General features: G+C 41.8%; 1 protein-coding gene across 1 annotated transcript in view; it reads left to right on the forward strand.

Moving 5' to 3' along the window:
- auts2a (activator of transcription and developmental regulator AUTS2 a) overlaps positions 1–21003 on the forward strand; it is a 280101-nt gene that overhangs the window by 51676 nt on the left and 207422 nt on the right. Inside the window, exon 2 of the mRNA XM_034550142.1 lies at positions 10874–11086. Coding sequence (XP_034406033.1) covers positions 10874–11086 — 213 coding nt within the window. The remainder of the gene's footprint in view (positions 1–10873; positions 11087–21003) is intronic.

Genomic DNA, 21003 nt, shown 5'->3' on the forward strand with positions numbered 1-21003 from the left:
TGGACAGTCACATATATAGTTGCTTTGTAGGCAGAACACTTGTCATGTGGTATTTATTATGCACGTACGTATGTTGTTGTCAGTGATGAATCAGACGTGTCACTTGTTGCCCAGAGAATTGCTTTCATAACGTTTTGCCAGCTGATGTATGTGTGGTTGAGTACATTAGTGAGGAATGTAAATGACTAGAGGTGGCCGGCTCAGCTTTGTTTCCATCTGAAGTCACTCCACCTAAACGTATGCCTGTTGTTGTAGGAGAATGTATCACATTGTTTTTGATGATATTTAATACAGCTCAACATTTTAGTGAGATGTTCTTGTCCAGAAGAGATATATTTTTAAAGGATACTCGGCAGTGCAACTAACGATTATTTTAATAATCGATTAAGACCTTAAACATCTCCGCGGCTTATTGAGTGGTGTAATAATCGCGCGACACAACGAATCAATAATAAAATTCGTTGCCAGCTCTTTTAATAATCTAATTTGAGCAATTTTTATCAATTTTATCAATTTTATCGATTCGTTGTTGCAGCCCTACTTAACATTGCTTTCACGACTTATATCAAACACAATGTAACAAATATATACATAGATATTATTGTACTAAATTGTTATTTCTAAATAATATCAGATACCACATCAGCCTATTGTCACGATACCTAAACCAGCTATTTGAGTCAGACGAATCGGACCAAGATACTCCAGCAGTATCTTCAGCGATAGATGTTATACACGTACTTTATTAATGAGACCAAATAAATACATGTCATTCTATCTCGTTCTATTCATTTCCTCTCATCAGTTAAACAAACATAATGTATGCTAGCCTTTAATTTTGGATTCAATGCAAGTATAGACAACAATTATCAAAACACTAGGAATGTTGAGGCTCCCTTGTTTGGCTCAAAGGTGTACTGCATATATAAATGTTAAATAAAAGACTTGTAGAAATTCTGCTAATTAATTTACCAATTGGTTCAACCCACTACTTTTCTGTTTCGGTTCACTCTCACGGCTCTCAACGGGTTGTTTAATTATCAGTTAAATACTGTACTGTGTAGTAAGTCTGTTGGAGATTATAAAAAACGCATTATATACCCAGCCATGATATGTTTTTTTAACAATAAGTAGGTTCTCAGTTGTAAACAGCTGAACAAATTGTCCCTTTCCCACAGAAAGTGAATCTTCTTTAGTAATGGTGAATGGCAGAATCCAATAAAATCTCTGACCCAGTGCAGTCACCGTAAACAATCTGTGTGCCGGTTTCAGCAAATGGTTCATTTGCCTTTACATCTGTCTGCAATTAGCCGTAATTATTTAAGTCAACAAGGGCAAGTGGAAATCCGTCCCACAATGCCACTCGGGCTGGGATCATTATTTTTCTCCAGTTTGTTCTCATTTAGATCTATTTTGCGGTTTCACTTATTATTCATTGTTGCCACCACATGGCTACTAGTGTTCACGTTGTGTTTGGCTTCAAACTGAAATCGTGTCATTCATGTTCTTCTTCTATGCACAAGAAACCACCCGCCAGCTGAGGTCTGTGTCTGAAATAGTCCTCACAGGCTTTCACTAAGAAACAACTCGGTGCTCAGATTTAGCAACCGAGCAACACAAACACTGCTGGCTGACATCATCCTGCGCCCATCAAAGGGCCACGCTACCTGCTCTGCTCACTCAGTGATTAACATGAAAAGGCGCCAGGCTAGATCTGCTTCTCATGTTTTTTTAATCAGGGGAAATGTTGTGGGTTCCTGTGTTTCATGCTGAACATGTTTGTTTTTCATTAAGTCCTCTGCAGAAGGCCCGAGTCCCCTCCAGTCAAGATGCATACTGAAAATATATGTATATATATATATACACACACACACACACACACACACACACACACACACACACGCACGCGCGCGCGCACGCACACACAGCATCACAATGGAACCATTTGATCACTTAAATGCTACAAATCTGTTTACAGCCGACGTCATTACGAATATGCTAGCTTAAGTTGGTAGCGTACTAAAACACATTCAGCTGAGAGTCACCAGTTAACACGGGACAATCGCTGAAACCAAACACTAGCCGCAAGCTGTTAAACATGTTGACTTTGTAGGACTAATTTTTAAAACTCAAAAACATTGACTCCATGGTCTGACGCTCTCTACGTGACCACAGGCCACATATTTGTGGCCACTATGTATTGGGCCACTTGCTTCTATCCACTCACTAATAGCACACGTTTCTGGAAGGTCAATTTGTTGAGGTTGCATTTCAGATCTTCGGTGGTTAATGCCCTTGCATAGCTCGACAAGCTGCTGCACTCTGCTGCACTTCCGTTGACAAAACTCTGTTTGCTCACTTATAGACGTCGTCACCATTTACAAACTCTAAAAAGGGTCTCTGTGTGGTCCGCGCCGCTTTGTTTTAATTGAGAAAATCAGTTTTGTGCTTCTGCGGACGCCCAAAAAGACTGAATGATGCGAATCCCCCACATCACACCCAGGATCTTTGTATATATGTGACATCCTTTTGGTGACCCAAAACAAATGCAACATAGTCTGTTTATGTCCACTACTCGCACATGTGCAACAGAGATTCTGTTCGCCATTCAATATATGTCGGCATCACCCAAATCTGTTGATTAGTCACGCCAAATAACAAAAGGCGGACCAGTCGGTGCTGTGGTGGCAATTAATGTTCCGTTACCTTGTGAGAAATCAAAAGTACTTTAAGCACAGTTGTCATATAACACTTTATTACAAGAACAAGTTTACAAGTAATCAACCATGAGCCCAAGTACAGACAAGTCCTGAAACACTCAGCTGAATGGAACAGTGAGGTTGTCAGAAATTACTGCTAACGTTTCAGTCCAAGATCTCCATCATTTATACGTTTACAGAAGCTTAGTAGACAAATAACTGTGTTTGATCGACTGAAAAACAGAACGAGCTCAAAGCCGTTTTTCTCTACCTCAACCGCCCCGGGCCTCTATAATCAATAATTACTGGCTTGTGTCCACTAAGATGAACCCAGGACATGTCGGTCATTATTGGTGTCCTGAAGTTGCATTGAACCCCGTCCTAATTGAGACAGACACATAAAAACACATGCGACCGTAAATGGTACATTCAAAGAAGTTGCATAAGCTACTGTCAAAGGAGGACAAGTGTTTGGGTTCTTGCCCCCACAGGTGCTAAAAGCGAACAAGCTAACATGTTCTCAATGACTAGCATGCTTCTTAGTTTAGCACATCCGTGTGCTAACATTTGCTAATTATCTCTAAACATATAGTTGATGGGAATGTCATTAGTTTTAATTTGGTCATACTTGACAAAGAAGATGGCACTAAATGAAAAGATTAAATTTAGAAAGTCATTATAAATTATCCTGAGGGGAACATGACTTTCTGAACCAAATTACACGACAATTCATCCAACAGTTGTCAAGACGTTTTTATTAATTACCACAAATATCCACCTAACGATTGCCGCTAGCACGGCTAATAAAAAACTGAATTCACAGTGAGCTTTAGTTTACAAACGCAGCGTTACACTCTGAGGGCTGTTCATATCGATGTTGTTCTACTATTTTATTTGTAACTACTGCACGTAGGAAAATAATGGCTACAACCTGTGTGTGGTCACGGTATTTGAACTGAACAAGGGAAAGTGATGATGGTTCTCATGTCCTCACAGTTGGAGTATGACACGATCATGTGTGGCTGTGAGTGCTTGGTCTATATCTATGTGTGCTGCTGAAGCATTGTGCTGAGAGATCGGTCCAGCTACCTTTAATGGCAGCCTTCAGACACACGCAATAGAACAAATACATTTCCAGACACTCGTTCTTCCCCTACACACGGCTGCAATTAAGCGGAAATTAATTCATTACAATTTGCAAGCAAAGAAATTTTGCCACAAGGGTTTTCTCGAAGGCTCGCTCACCTCCAAAGAAACTGTGGCTTCACACGCAGGGTTTTGTTAGTTCTCAGCAGGTTTTGAATTGTGTTCACCTTTTGATTCTTCGAGTACCGCGCTGGGTTTCTTTCACCACTATTAAATCCACCTGAATGCGGTCCGAAGCCAACATTAAGTGCTTAGTCCTAGTCACCCAGAATTGAGTACAATATTTCTTTTGGTGTGAAAATCTGTTTCATACCCTGTATGAATCCCGTTGTCTGCATTCAGGAGCGGTTCTCCTCTCAAGCAGCTCACAGCTCTTTTTGTCCTGGGATGAAGTCTCTGAGCTGCAGGTCAACTTGCTGGACACACTGCTGAATGCTGATTTTTTTTAGGGCGTTGCTCATTCACTTACCATTCTCTTTTTGTTTCTCTCACTTCTTTTTGTTGCTGATTCACGACGCAGAAACTAAAAGCTATGTGAATACACATGTGTGTGTGTGTGTGTGTGTGTGTGTGTGTGTGTGTGTGGCTGACTTTGCTGCATGCTACAGAGGGACTTTAGGGAAGTTATTTAGCCACCATTGTGGGTTTATAACAAAGGAGAAAATAACACCAAAGAGGGATGTGACAAAACCTTCAACGTGTGTTTTTAAGTTGTCTTTCATAACCATTTGATGCTCAGCCTGGTCAAACACTACTTTTTTATGTCTGACAGTGCTGAGTTGTTGTTCCAGCTGTCTTTAATCTGAAGAAAATATTTAGTAAATATTTAAAGTAATATTATTATTATTATAAAAATATATATAAAAAAATTGGAAATTATATTAATTATATTATAATTTTACATTACTTTAACTCCTACAACACATTTCAATCCTCAGTTTGATGGCAATAGTCGTTTATTATTTGGCTTCATGAAATATACTCTTTGAAAGATTTCTTTTAGGGCTGCAACTGATGACTGCTTTTATTATCTTCTAAATAAGTAAATTACAAAATTTGCAAAATGTGACGGAGACGAGCTTCGACGCTGGTGTTGTTTCCAGCTTGTGCGTGAGACACCCGATGTAGCGGAAACTCCCACAGAAGAGCTTCTGAAAACTTCATCATCACGATATCTTCGAAACTACAACATTTTAAAAATCCAAATGAAGGCTGAGTTTGTGTGTTGGTCCGATTAATGGTGACGCATGTAGGCGGGGTGATCCCATCTCAAGATGTTCTCGAGTTTTAATATTCAATTAGGTTCAAACCCTGAAAAAAAATGTATTTTTTACACGTATGTTATTTTCCTTCTGCTTTTTCAAAAAACACAGTATTTTCAAAGGGAATCCGTGTTGAGAATTCTGTCTGCGTGAGGAGGATAGATAATGCATAGATAAATGCTGCTTTTGATGTTCTCTTTTTAAAGGGTAAATATTAAGAAACTCAAATGCAAGCATTCAAAGTGAACATGCGTACAATATTACAGACGGCACAATGTCAACAGGTATGAGCAGATGTGCCCATGTAAAGTGTCTTATTCCAGACATAAAACCTAAGCATTAGTTTGTTCATTGAAAATGATGTAAATATAAAGTAGATTATGATATACTAATATTGCTCCCACAACATACCATCATTTTAAGCTGGGTTTGAACCATTAGGTTACACAAGTACACATCGGTTTGTTACACCCAACACTTGCTTAATGCTATTTCACAGCTATTAAAAATGTGCTAACCAGGTCAAGGGCTCCCTAAAGAATGAGAGACAATTCACTGCTCAACTAGGTAGCTGAAGTTAATATGCGCCGTTGTCCCGGAGTACCCCTCAAGGAGAGATTGCACTCATCAGTCTTTATTAGCATTCATTAGATCTCCTGTTATTGTTTACTTTGTCGCTTGTTGTGTAGAGATGTGTGCGTGTGTGTAGTTTGAGCTCGGCGCTGAGCGGTATCGTGGGAACCCAGATCCGTTAAGCCTGCTCGCGCTGCCTCTCCGTCTCTCGCCGCTTCTGTTCCTGTTTTCTGTCACCAGCCATCTCTTCCTTTCTGCTGCGAAACCCAGTTTATGTAAACTAATTAAATTGTGTCAGTGAGACAAGTTGATCGGACTCTTTGAACAGCCTCTCACAGGTTCGTGTGTTTGGTGACTCAAAATGCCAGCAAAGACCAGAGAAGATTTGGCTTGTTTAATCTACTGCCGGAGTCGAGATCAGAGCGCTCCTGCACACGGAGGAGGCACAGCGGAGGTTCTCCAGGGTGGTGTTCAAACGCACGGCAAAGGAGAGTGAAGAGAGAAAGAGGAAACAGCTCAGCCGAGCAGGATAAGAATGCATCGGATCAAATGAAAACCACAACACGTACTAAGTCAATAAACAAGATGGCTGGTTGTCTAGGAATTGGTCGAAAGCGTCGCCAGATAAATCCCAAATGTGAAAGTAATGTAGGTACAATAATGTACGCCCCATTTTATTTGTTCTATTACTAAAAAAATTACTGTTTTAAGTGTGTGTGTGTGTGTGTGTGTGTGTGTGTGTGTGCGTGTGTGTGTGTACAGCGCTTGCCTTTAGAGAATTGCTTCAGGATTGGATTCCCGTGGAGGAAGCAGTTAATTTGCTGCAGGTGGGAACAAGTGTCCAAAAATACTGAAGGATGGAGTCAACGGATGAAGTTGAAAAGATTAACTAAACCTCAGGATCCACTCGCAGGCTACACAGTCCCACTCTGAGCTGGTGTGTAGATCAGCAGAACTATGTCTAAAACAATGGAAAAATAACAACTAATTGCCAACCAAATGTGCCAATAAAATTCAGATTCTCCATTCTGTAAGACAGACGCATGATCCACCAAATAGCATTTGTTAAAGTATTTTTAGGATTCTATCCAGGTACTCGGCCCTTTCCTCACCAGACATCACCGTGTTTCTCATCAACGTGAAATGGACAGAAAGAAAAAGTGTGAAACAGAACGCTTGCTACAGTTACTATGTTGTTTTACTGATTTCATCAACTGCTCCCATATCTGTATCTGGACTTCTTAGCATTTGTGGGTTTTTGTTGTGGAAACCTCTCGCCGCAGTACCACTCTCTGCCTGAGCTGTTACTATTGTGCCAGTGGGGACGCTATTTTACAAAAACAAGCGGTTTTACGTCAATCTGGTTGCAAATATGAAGTTAATTATCAAAGAAATCACATACGTCATTTTGTTATCGTGACAAATCTAATGTAAAATAGTTTCATAGGTACAATTTGTCTACTGAAAGTTAGCAGAACCATGTACTACTCAATGAACAAGAATACCAAACATAGAAGATTTGGAGGAGTTAATAGCAAGCAAAAGATGAAGAAAAAAAAAAGTGATTGGGGAATACATAGCCCACACTGAAGTGATTATTGAACCCCGCTCCTGCAATCATCCGTTGACCACACTCTGTCCATTCAATTCATCCCCTTTATGCATTGGTTAATTTCAGTTAATATTTCATACCGTAATAAAAGCGTTCCATTGTTTCATTCAACCTCTCCTCAAATGTTCCACATGTCTTGGGCTCCAGACGAAGCACAGTGGATGTATTTCACAGGAGAAAATTGCAGGCAGCGCACAATACTAATCTACTGCAGGCATCTTCTGGCATGTGGTAGTTTACCATTTTTATAGACTCCGGATTTCGTTCGCGACACATCTTGCTCTCGGATTTAAGACATACAGTATGAATGATATGTTATGATGGGTTTTTTTCCAATAGAAAAAGTATAATTTGTCCCTTTTAAAATGAGTGTACCCCAGTATACAATTGAAAACATCCGGCATCTATAATTTGCCAATATCTTTCACTTCAAAAATGTAAATACTGGAAACAAGATGACTTCTACTTCACTGAAAAGTTGCTTATTGAATGTATAAGTTGTTCAAACTTTCCAAACTAGATGTGATGTCACAAAATCCTGCTCGTACACACTCTAGTAAATAAAGATAAAGAAGACACTTTTCAGGTTAGCAACGGATAAAACTCTGCTCTAAATGTAATGAAATAAAGTTAAATATATATAAATAGCTGCCTTCCAGATGGTAAGGCTACCTGCAGACATACATTCAGCTGCCACAGTATAATTACTCTTTACAATTACAATTTTTACTGGCACTGAAATAAGGAATTTGTCTCACTATTGTTTGGTGGGCAGGCAAAACATAACGTGCATAATTTATTCCAGGCAATCAGTTGGTTCGGAGGCTTAGAAGCAGGCAGAGAGCTGGCACAAAGGAACGTCTCTCAGCCCCATCATAACTTTGTCACTTATTCTGTGCACTGACAATGCATGTCATGTTGCATTATTTGCCCGGGAAGAGCGTGGGTGGGAACAGCAAACACGATTAGTCGATGCATGCACTTGTTTTTCTACGAGTGAATTGAGGCCTTTAAATGGTTTAGTGAGTCAGTGCCAGTGACACACCCATCTAACTCATCCCTCTGTCAGCAGTGCAAATCTGTAACACTGGTGATGTAATTCTCTACAGGCACACTAACGTTGCTTCGAGGTGGTCCTTCAACGAGTAACTGATGCTTGAGATTTTTTTCTCACCAGTATTTTGTGGAAAACTGCCTTGATTTTATTCCTCATATGCAATGTAGACCAACTATGAGTCACACTGTGGTTGCTGTGGGCTGTGGGATAAATCTTGAACCGATGCAGAGTTTTGTTGAGTCCAGCTTGAGTGCTGTTCAACAAATATATACCACCCCTAAATATCTAAATTCTGTACGTGCAGTATACCTCAAAATAGCACAGGTATGGAGGGTTAAGAAACATAATATAAAATATGACATGGCAACAAGAATGGAAAAATAAGCAAACCCATAATCATGCAACCTTTGTTGCTAACTAGGGCAGTGCAGTCAAAACATGCTTGAAGCTAATTGCTTGGCCTCTGGTATTTCTGCTTGCAGCTTTTCTCAAGAGCTGCTCATCCAAACATATTCACAATCGACGTTGCACTTCTTTGGGTCTTGGGCAATACGCCCTCCGAGTGCGAAGTCAATCGGCTGAACAGTTGTTGAGAAGATTGAAGGACAGACGGACTCTTTCCATTTCAGTTCGATGCCATGAGATCTCTCCGGCCTTGGCATTAGAATGTTGCACAGTGCTGACATGTCATTAGCTCAGCTGTGGCAGCTTTTTACCTTCCCTTTCAACAGCCAGCCTCCACTCTGATGGCTGCTTCACCAGCTTAAATGTCTCCCTAGGGGTATTAACACCAATGGCTCTTTGGTCCACAATGGAGCAAAACCAGTCACCCTTTCAAATAACAAAGCTGATTTGTTCCATAAGTTTGACCGTGGACAGCTGTGAAACACTACACAGTCTCCCGGCAGCAGATGAGTGGTTCTATTGATCAGCACTGTCAAGCTGTAAAACCCCATGTGTGGAGCCGGCTATATTGGAGTTGCAGCTTATCGGTTTGTTTTCAGAATTCGGTTTTCTTCATGAAAAGAAATGTCTTCTGGTGCAACGTTCATGTGTGGACGGGCAAACTGAAGTTAAATATTTTAATGTTTCTCGCTGTGCTTCTGCTGATCCGTTTCCTGCTCAGATATGACTTTCAGGTAAACACAAGCTCAGTGAAAGTTTCTACTCAGCCTCATCGTTCCCTCCTTCATGCTTGAATGTCGTTTAGGGCCTTGTTATGTGATGTCATTAAGCAAAACCGGTTTAAATGGCTCCCCGTTGCCATATCACTTTGAATGTGAAACAACAACAATAAAGGTCAGACTGGCACAAGGTTAAAAAACAGGAGCATGATAACGTCACACACTTTTACATGTGTGCCTTTTATTGGGAAACAGTAGAAGTAAATGGGTAGATAACATAAGCAGTAATAGCTTTGATGACTGCAAAGGCAGAGAGCACTAGCCTACAGCCTAGCGTCTCTGAGGCTGTACTTAAGCAGATGTGTGTTAATGCTACTGCCAGCATGCCAACACTGTTTAGCAGAGCACGTTTATCAGGTTCAAACCTTATTTTAGTACAGCTGAGTGAGAAAGTCATTAGTCTCTCAGTTATTTGGTCATAAAGTATTAGAAACTTAAACGTGACCTGATGAAAGGTTAAGGGATCACTGAAGTCATTACAATTCTTCCTGAGGACCATGGACCTCCATACCAAATGGCACGTTGATCCAATCCTTAGTGAGACATTTAATTGGAAACCATGAACCGCAACCTCATGGTGGCAAGAGAGTAAACTTATTGTGACAATCAAAATCATTAGGATACATCATCAGGGAACCATGAATGACCAAACACAACTGTGTGCCAATGCGCCTCTAGATGTTGAGTTATTTCTGAATACCAGAGAACACTGACCTGCTGGTGGCACTTAATGAAAAGTCAGGGGGTTACTAAAGTCATTACAATTAATCCTCAGGGATACGTGAATGTCATGATATGTTATAACAGAGGAAAAAAAGGTAGTAATAAAGCAACAAATCAAAAATTCCCCATTGGTCAAAGACAACGTTGGTCTAACGGTTACATCACTGGTTTAAATCCAGCTGCAGACCCATTTTGCGCTCTTTCCTTATCACTCCGTTGGCTTCTCTACGGTGTACTTTTAAATACAACCAAATGACACAAAACAAGTCGAATAAAGAAGCACTTTTTACAGTTCTTTGTGTAGTACAGGACACTACACTGTATCTAAAGCCTCTCTGCACCATTGCCCATCTATTTGGAGAAAATGCACTGCTTTCTGTAGAGTGGAGATTTGCTATGTGTCAAAATGGGCTTTTATGAGCGAATACACAGCTCTTTTTTCAAGCTCTCGAATGAGCTAATGAGCAGATTTGATCAGGTAGTGAAACATTGATTAGACTGTTGATGGACGGTATGATTGCAGGATCCTCAAAGGCTTGTGCATGCCGTAGAACGCATTACCAAACATGTTTGTTCTGTACTAATTAAGGCTTTCTCTTGTGCTGTTTCCTCTCAAGAAGAACCTGACACTGACGCCCCAGGAGTGCAGAGGCAACCAGGCAGGGCCCCTTCACAAGAAGAAGGCTGCCAGGGTCCCCAACGGCATGAGCCTGGAGCCCTGCAAGAACAATCACCACCACCAACAGCCTTCAGACCAGGAGAACAACCCCCGCCTGGCACACACACAAGGCAAGAAGAAGAAGAAACACCTGAACAAGAAACACACAATGGTGAGTGAGTGTATGATAATTTATCTTTCTATTGCAGTAATCCCATCATATGTGACATAAATCATATGTGGCAAATGTTGTGAAGTACTACATTTTATGAGCTCTGAGTCTTTTTAGCATTGTGTCATTTCAGTGTGCTTATACCCAGTAAATGGAGAGAAAATGAGACACTAATGTAATTTGTTTAATATATGAGAGATATTCTCTGAAATGCTATTAGATTTCTGTAACGGGTTCAGCACAGCATTACAGTATTACCTTACTTTAACATATTCTTAATGATGCTGAGAAAACAATATGTGCCTCTATGGTTTTGAAATCAGTGGTTGACCCAGTGGTTTGAGTATTTTTTAAATAATGCAGAAGCAGTTTATTTATGTATTTCTTGGCTCAGCAGCTTTCGATGCACCAAGTGTGTGCTCTTAGATCAAAACGGTTAAATGCAAGCTTTAATGCTCAGCGCGCAGGCACTGGAGGTGGAAGGGCTGGAGACGATTGGCCTCTGTTTGTTAGTTTCTCAGTAACAAACAATCTGTGCATCCAGAAATGTGAAGTTTTCATTGGCCATGTGCTGCTGTTGCTGGCCTGGATATTCTTTAAACTATTTAACACCTCTCTGGTCATTTTGCAGAAAGAAAGATATTTACATGCATAGATAATGATATGTTATGGTGCTGGTTAAATGATAGACATTGGTTCTGTTGTTGGCTTTTGGGAGTGAGTCAGTTTAGCATTTCTAACGAGTTTGCCAAACTCCATGTAGAGTACAGAGACTCGTTTTTATATTTGTTTATGTGACGTCAAATACATTTACGACACACGCATGAGTGTGCTGTTGAATGAATGAAGTCAAAATGTATGTATATCAGTGTAAGGAATGCCTGAACATATTTATGTGTGTAGCAAGATGACAAGGTCACTAATGAATATGTATGTTACACTGATGCATTGGTGTATACCTGCCAGCAAGGACTATCTGTCACAGCACTGCCTACTGTTTATAAATACGCATGCACGCATACACACACACGCACGCACGCACGCACGCACGCACGCACGCGCGCGCACACACACACACACACACACACACTGCATATTCAGGGACATGTTTGTGTGGGTTGATGCAGGACAAGCAATTTGAAATATACTCGTGGACACTGTTTATAGTGTGTAGTAGTGGTGGAACGAGACACTGCGGTTGTGTTTTCTTCCAACGCCTTATATCTACAACAATAAGGAACGTACACCAACATAATGTACACTGCCGGTCAAATGTTTGAGATCACCGGGTATGTTGATGTTTTTCTTTTCTTCAAAGCTGACTATTTTAGAGACAACAATAGTTTAATTCAGACACTACATTTATTATTTACATGTGTAATATGTTTGGCCCCAAAAGAAGAAGTAGAATAACTTTAACCTTAACCTTCTATTTCTATTGTGATTTTTTAAGAATAGCTGTTAATATAAACTCAACTGTTGATATTCTTTTTTTTACAGGCATGTTTGTGCACTTTTTGATGCTAACCTAAAAGCATAATAAATACCGAGCAGTCCTCTCAGCCGTTCTGTAGTGGCTGGGAGCAGAACAAGGCTGTAGTGGATCAAGCTTTTGACCGGCATTCTATATTGATCAATAGCACTGAAGATAAGAGGAAAATTGTTTTGATTTTGACGGGAACGGTCCCTTTAAGAGACATTTTGAGAGAAAAACATCTGCTTTTCTCCAAAAATGTATGCTGCATGTTTTTTTTATTATCAAGAATCAGTTGTGTCTCTGTGTGGCTTTCCTCCACTAAGCCTGCAGTCATTAGTCAGGTGGGTTGGTGTCCCTGAGTGCTTTGAGAGGCTCCTGTTTCTAATGAGTCACGTGCCAGAAGAACGTACAGTAGCTGTGTGTACGCTGTGTGTACGCTATGTGTACGCGGTGTGTACGCGGTGTGCACGCTGTGTGTACGCGGTGTGTACGCGGTGTGCACGCGGTGTGTACGCTGTGTGTACGCGGTGTGCACGCGGTGTGCACGCCGTGTGCACGCCGTGTGCACGCCGTGTGCACGCCGTGTGCACGCCGTGTGCACGCCGTGTGCACGCCGTGTGCACGCCGTGTGTACGCCGTGTGTATGCCGTGTGTATGCCGTGTGTGTACGCCGTGTGCACGCGGTGTGTATTGCGGCTACATCCCGTAGCCTTTGCAGCAGACCTCTGTTGTGAGGGTCACCACTGCTGCCTGTGTGTCATGTCAGTCCCTGTACTGGCTAATGGACAGATGGTGCTACCTGCCAGTTTCAAGGTTGTCTTGAACTGCTGTGACGGCTGCATACAGTACAGGCACGGCTGCATGGAGGCGTGTGTCTGTGAGGCAGCTCGCTAATGAATCTGTCTTCATGGGCACCGAGATTTCAAATGTGTCTAGTGTTGTTGGCGTGTGTGTGTGTGTGTGTGTGTGTGTGTGTGTGTGTTACCTTGGCAGGTGGCTGTGTGGTTGGCTGTGGTTTCGGTCAGGAGTGGGTTTGAGGCTGTTGGCAGAGGGAGCCAAACCCTGATCGCAGATGCATTCATGCACATGCAAGCTCACACATGCAAACACATTCACCACATTCTCAACCACTCTCTCATTCACTTACTTCACATACGCGCTCACACACATGCAAACAAACAAACAAACAAACAGGAACTCTGAATGCGTTGCACTGCTATCCCTCCACACACATCACAGGTGGCTGTGACATGATGGCAACAAAACCGATGTGTTAAATTCAAGGCATGTTGGCTTCGTCACCAATGACAGGTATCTCAGTTACAATGGCTCCCTTTAATCTTGGTAATAATCAGAAATGATTGTAATGGTTATATTGCTGATGATTATGATTGCCGGATGTGTTTGGCTGTAAGAGAAGCTAAAAGCCCTGACTGTTAGTCCTAATGATCTCAATAATGAATATAACTTTTTGTTCCCTGCAAGATGTAGATGGATCTATTACGTTTGGTGCTCAATAGCACCCTAATCTGTGAACGCTTTATAACACATAACACATAATTGAAAAGATGATCATCTGTGCCCTCCACCACCCCTTTTTGTCCTCTCTGCAAAGAAACACGCTGCCGCGCTATCGAGCAGAACTATTATCTTCTCTTTGGCTTCACTATAAATAAATCTTAAGGCATTGTCCTCCCACAAGGTTACATTTTAAATGTCCGAGGTCCGTCTCAAGGTTTAATTCTCAATTTAGAAATGCTACAGTCTGGTGAGAGAGAGCCTGTTATCAGCACTTTTTGTTCGCTCTGACTTTTAAGTGGAGGGAGGGAAGAAGAGAGAGAGAGAATGAAATAAAGCAAGAGGTGTTTTCTTCTTTTCCCCACACTTTTTTGTTATTGTTCCCTCTCCAGCCGAGCTCGCAGATTGCAGCAAATGTTTTCGATCTCTGGCACTGACCCAATGTACTGAACTATAAGATATTGTAAGCTCAAGGGGGGAAATAGAGAAATGTTTATAAGTGCCTCTGACATATCACCTCACAGTGAAAACAGAGCCCAGATAGAGGAAGCTCCAGCAGAGCTGGATGAGAGTACAGTGGTAAGCCACAAAAAGACTGTCTATAGCGCTTCTCTTCTTTCATCATATTGCACAGGGTGTATTTTCACTATATTTTCACTGCTATGTATTTGTATAATTGTCACTTTGAATCTGATGTAAAAACTACTTTTTCTCTATTGTAGCTCTTTGACCGTTGAGGTCAATGAGTATTGAGTGTCGTGATTTGATGTCAGCGTTCTCTCTTTGTGCGAGAGATTTTTCTCTGTGATTACAACTCACTTATAACCACATACTTCTAACTGACTGAAAAGAGATGGCACATAGATGGAATAATGCATGCGTTTTCATGCAGGTTCATGGTTGACTTTCACTTCCACTTGTTGTTTAAACACTAGAAATGTTTAAACAATGGATGTTAGAATCAAATCACATGAAGGACTCGAGCAGAGTGTGTTAGAACCTGTTTCACATATTCATTGAGTCAGGCTGTGGTGTAAAGCTGTTTCGGGAGCTCAGCTGGAGTGTAGAGAGTTGCACCCGCTTCACAAGATGAGAAAACATCAACAAACCTGGGAGGGAAAACATGTTGTGACTGTTTGCTTGTTTATTTACTCATGTGTCCCAAGTGATACCCTACGGCAGATTTTGACAAAACTTGAGGAAATATTACGTCCCAGCGTTTAAATATGACACTGTCTGTGCCAGTGGTGTATCCTTGTCATCCTTATCATATCTCAGACTGGCAGGGTGCATGTTTCCACCACTGATGGTGTTGGGGGTGTTGTTCTGTTGTGGTAGGGCTCTGTTCAGCTCACTGATGTTAGATTGGTGCCCTGTAATGTGTGCTGCTTTGTACGGTAGCTCTGCTGAACAGAGGGGCATGCTGTGAGGCCCATCTGCTCTCTGGCACTGGGGATGGGAGGTGGGGGGGAGCGAGCAAGAAGGGCTCAGGTTGGACCTCCCCCCGACTGATCCCCCACATCTCTGTCCAAACACCTGCCTGCCTGTCTGCTTGTCCGTCTGGCCGTCTGCTTTTCTTTCTGTGTCTGTTTCTCAGACATTCGGATGTAGTGATTTATATTAGACTGGAGTTGCACAGGGAGGAATAGTAATCCACTTGTATATACCTATTTGGTTGATTCTTCTTAACCTCTTGTCAGTTGAAAAAATCATTATTGAATATTTATACATCAAATATTGCACCGTATCTGTATTTTATGTGCTCCCTGTCAGCCATGTTCAAAATAACCAAAGTGACCTGGGAAAAAGGAGAAAAGGAAACGAGATGCAGTGGAAACAATCCTGAATCCGTTTGTCCTTAACTCAAACAATTAGGATACAATTCCACTATTTACTACTTCTACCCCTGTTTCCACATTCACTCTTAGTGCTGTATTAAGATCCTGATTTTATTGTATGTGACAACTGCCCTGTTTGCATGAGCAGGCAGATTCTTTACAGCAAACCAAACTGGAGTGAAATGACAACAAAAGTGTGTCTCAATCACAGAAACCCCAGGATGGTGAGAAACAACCACTACATGCATCCACACACACACACACAGAGTGTGTGGAACCGGACGGACAATGATGACAGTCAAAAGGTCCTACGATAATCGGCAAGCAAATGTAAGGCAAACAGGAAACGCTCTATGGTGTCTCTGGTTTCTATAACTGTGAAAATGTGTTTCATAAGCCTTTTCTGAGTAATTTTCTGGAATGAAGTTATGACCTTTTTTTTTTTGTACCACCATGTTGTGATTGTTGGTTCAATAGTCTTGCATTAGAAAAACACAATGCCCACGTGAAGACATATGATATGTTGGTGATGTGAGTCATGCTGGTGGCCTACGACTGATGTGACAAGCTCTTTTATTAAGAAGACAAATTACAAGCCTGTCACCACTTCACAGGTGTTCCCAGTTGTCAGTCACACCTAAAATGTGAACAAAAAGAGCTGTGGTCTGTGGTCTTTGGTCTTTGGTCTCAGTCCCAGCGGTGAGAAGTAATTGCTGTGGAGACTAATGAGCGGTGTCTAGCCCCCGGGTTTCAAGAGGCTTCTTTGAGAAGCTCTCACCTGGTCAGCCAGCCAGCCAGTTAGCCGGAGGTCTCTGGTCTCTGGTCTCTGGTCTCCCTGAATCATCTCACTTGGTAGATCCTCGGTCCACCTGCCCTGATGGAAAGTCCCCGCCTTAGGCCTGCCAGGGGCTGTATTGTCATTCAGCATCAGTCTCTCACCCCGACTGAACTCTTGTTTCAACCTGCTGGTAGCCACATGTAATGTGATCAAGCTGAAAGCACTGATGGCAGAACTCCCGGGCCGGTTATGTTGTCTGTGTAAATGTTTGGACTGAAGCCCTGATTTTGTCAGGACGGGGGCAAGCTTACATGCTTTTTTAATCTGCAGTGAAACTGCAATATAATGTTCAGCTCCTACAGCTTTGCGGGTCACCCTTAATAAGCTTATCCGCTAAGCCAATAAGAGATTTGAAGAAAAGCAATGTCCTGATTGTCAGATAAGATGCTAAATCCATTCTGGTTTCAGGGTGATGATTGTCACTGTGGCAGTTTACAGCACTGGATCTAATCAAATCCAATCATGACGAACTCTTTTTGTGGTCTTTGTGTCACACATGACAACAATCTGTCAACATTTGAATGCATCTGGGGGCTTGACATCTGGGTGTAATTAGTGTGTAGAAGTGTTCTTACAGCACTGTGTGGTATATATTCGTCATAACGCAGTAAAAGTATTCAGTATCTCTGCACAGCTTCAACATGCACTTGGAGCTGTGCTGCGCTCACGTGAAAGCCTTTAATAAAAACTATGATAATGATACCTATCTGTATCTGTAACGCGCTTTACACTCTAGAGGTGTTTTTTATTGTGCGATTAATTTGCACGTCAATGTATTTTTTCTAACTTGTTTTTGGTCATCAATACTTTCATGCAGTACATGAATATTAAAAGGCAGAAATTACATTTATTTTTCCGAACAAGGCATTTTTTTCGACCTTTCGCAACAGCAGTGCATACCACACTCAGCTCTTAGCTTTCACAATAAAAGCCCTGGACCTATACTATTTTACAGGCCAGTAGTTAGTATTTCCGTGTTGTTTATCTGTTGCCCCCGTGGTGTGTAACTGGTAAAAGTAACTGGTGTGCTGCTGTAAGTGATGCTGGAAACCCAGAAACTGAGATTCCTCTAATGTATTACACAATCATTGTATTTTCTCTTTACCAGCACATATTCACACCCCCACAACTCAAACTACATAGTCCACCAGGCCTGTCTGCTTCTCCTACTGACGACTTGTGTGTTTACCGTGTCCCCTCCGCCAACAGCCTGTCATTAGCACACGCCCCTGATGCTGTTTGACAAGTCTAGGCCAACATGGCTTTGAAAACGGTTTAATGTTGTTGTCTTTTCCTCTCGCTCCCTGCTTGCCCTGCATTGAGAACGCTTTTCTTGTGAAGTGTCACTTTTCTCTAAGGGAGGACGAGCAGGGTGGGGGTGGGCGGGGGAGGTTGGACTACCCGCTTGGATGACTGTTAAACATTTAATTTCACTGCACGCTCCCGATGAAGACTGTAGCTGTAGGGAGACGGAGCTATGAAATGAAAGACAGACGGCATCTGCTCTCGCCACTCGCCATCCAACCTGACGCAGGCCCTCACACACTTGACAACGCTCGGCGGCTATTTGTGAAAAATTAAGTGGCTGCACTTTAAATCCAAAGGGCCGCCCCACCTTAAGCCCGGGCCCATCTCAGCTGTCAGTCAGAGCTGGGCAGTGGGCCGGAGGTGTTTGAAGAAGCTTTATCATGGCTGTCCAGCTCTCGTCACAGGCAGACCACTCCAGCGCAGCATTCAGACCTCCGTCTAATCCAATCTGCTACCGTTTACAACACACAGGCCCACAGATGAACGCTCAAGATAGTTCAAGTCCATCTGGATTTGAAAATTGTTTTTTCTTTTCATTTTCTTTTCACCTTTTACCTCTTGGTCTCTCCTTACTTAGTTTCCACTAAGTGGATAACAACAGTTTTTCTTTCCTGTGTGTGTGCAACCAGTTTTGTCCACTCGCAAAGACACCAACACATACTTTTGCTAGATTAGGGCTCAAGGGATACAGTGAGTGAAAGCGTACTGCTAAATATACCACCATATGCATAAAATAATGGTGCATTAAAAAAATTGTTAAATACACATCTTCCAGTGTCAACCTCAAGGCAAACTGCCCTGACATTTTACACATAATATGTCACGTTGTAATGGGAGGCTAGACATGACATTTGTTCAGCAAATTCATGCTGCCCTCAGAATGAGCCCTTTTATTTTGGTCACCCCTGAAAACACACTTGAGGTCTTTTTCCCTTGTACACAAGAGAGGGATAGTGGAAGGTAAAAAGGTTAGAAAATATCCAAGCTCCATATACATACAGTATTTTACCTGGTATTACCCACTAAATATTGGTGATTCAAATCATCAAGTCGAAACTGATCCTGAATGCTGAACAAATGCATTTTTCTTTTGCTGATTTTACACAATGCAGGTGTGAAAACTGTGTGAAAATGTTTTCACATTACAGATGATGATCAAAGACCTAAAGCCAAATTGTTTGAATCAGATTGAAAACATATCTAATGATAGTACAAAGCATCACCAGGGGGGAAATCTCTAAACACTAACCTCCATGTAGAGGACCATGTGGTCTCTCTGGCATCCTGATAGACTTTATTAAGGTGTATAATTGCCCACTACTGCTGCTCTTTGATGCAGCCAGCACACTGCAGAGGCAATTGCTTTGTAAATATAAATTAGGCGTATCCTGGATTTGAGCTAAGACTGCATGCATAGAAAAGTGGTCAGTGGCTGTGGTTGCACTTGTGGTTTCAATGCGACAGCCGATCACGCCAGGACCCATTAAGTGTGAAGTCTGTACGCCTCCAGATCGAATCTATTGTTACCATTGGAATACGATCAGCTAGACCACATGCCGAGTGGTTGAGTTGGTATCTCAGTGAGGTGTGTACAGCATGTGGGAACAATCCTGACACTTTATCAAACGTAGGTCATCACCATCTTTCCCTGACAGAGAGCAAAGGGCAGTGAGAAGGAAAAAACAGGGCTGGAGCACAGCTGAGGTCTAATGTCCTGTTAAATTACTACCGATGAAAACCAAAAAGTTTCCAATCTTGCTGATTCAGAATTAAATTACGAAATAAACGGGGACTTTTATTGTGAAAGGTGTGTAAATTAGCGCATTAGTGGAGCTTTGTTTGTGACCTTTCTACAATACATCAAGTACTGAGGGGAGGAAATAAAAGGGGAATGGAACTTTTACTGTGAATAATTTATAGGAAAATATTTGACAGGAGCTTCTTTGACAAAAAAAAATATATGTTCACCATAAGATCAGGCCGGTCACAGTGAAGTTCAAAGTGTAGACAAGTGTAACCACGGCCTATATATGTAGTTTATTGTGTGTATGTGGATGGTGGCTTCCTGGACAGAGCTCTGCAGGCATGTGTTTTCTTTTCCTCCTCCTTCTTTGTTGCCCCCTGTAAAAGAGGAGGTCAGGGGGCAGGTGCAAGCTGGGAAAGTGTTATTTATGGGAGCACCACCAAAGGCTTGTGAAGGGAAATATTCACATGTGGGGCCAGCGCTGACTGTTAAAGTATCTCCAGTTAAAGGAAAAGACATAGTGGGGCCTGGTATTTACCCAGCATGCCCCACACAGCCACTTTGTTCAGGTCCCGCCTCATCCATGACCGCCTGTAGACCGTCCCCCCAAATAACTGCAAACTGAGTGGTGACTGAAATGTGACGCAGCCTAACACACCTAGCTTTTTTGAGAGATAGATCCATGAGCTGACTTCCTTTTCCCAATGCCCTTCTTTCTCCTAAATGTACTCTGGGTATGTCTTTTATCTAGTTAGAGAGTCCCCTCGCAGCACCTCTATCCGGCGACCATGTGTTTTTTCTTGACTTTTACAGTACAGAGTAGAATAAACAGAAGTAGAGTAAACTTCTGTTCCCAGTGCTTCAGACAACACAGACTCCACTCATTCAACACAGAGTCTAATGTATTAGCACAGTACTACACACAGTTTAATCAGTCTTAAATAGTAAATGCTAGAAGTGATTATAGCAAGCAGAATGTTAGCATTATCCTACTTGGATCATACCCACATATTACCGGTGGACATTTAATGAGGGGTTTTAGGGTAAGGTGAAGTCTAAAGCAAACATTAAAGCAATGTAGCTATTCTCCTTCCCTTTTACTGAAACATTAAAACAATTCCATCTATTGTATTTTGCTTTAGCACTGCTCCTGCTTTAATAACAAAACAAGAACTCCACATTGCCCCGTGCAGA

The sequence above is a fragment of the Cyclopterus lumpus genome, chromosome 14 (genome assembly GCF_009769545.1).
Source record: "Cyclopterus lumpus isolate fCycLum1 chromosome 14, fCycLum1.pri, whole genome shotgun sequence".
In the NCBI taxonomy this organism is placed as follows: Eukaryota; Metazoa; Chordata; class Actinopteri; order Perciformes; family Cyclopteridae; genus Cyclopterus; species Cyclopterus lumpus.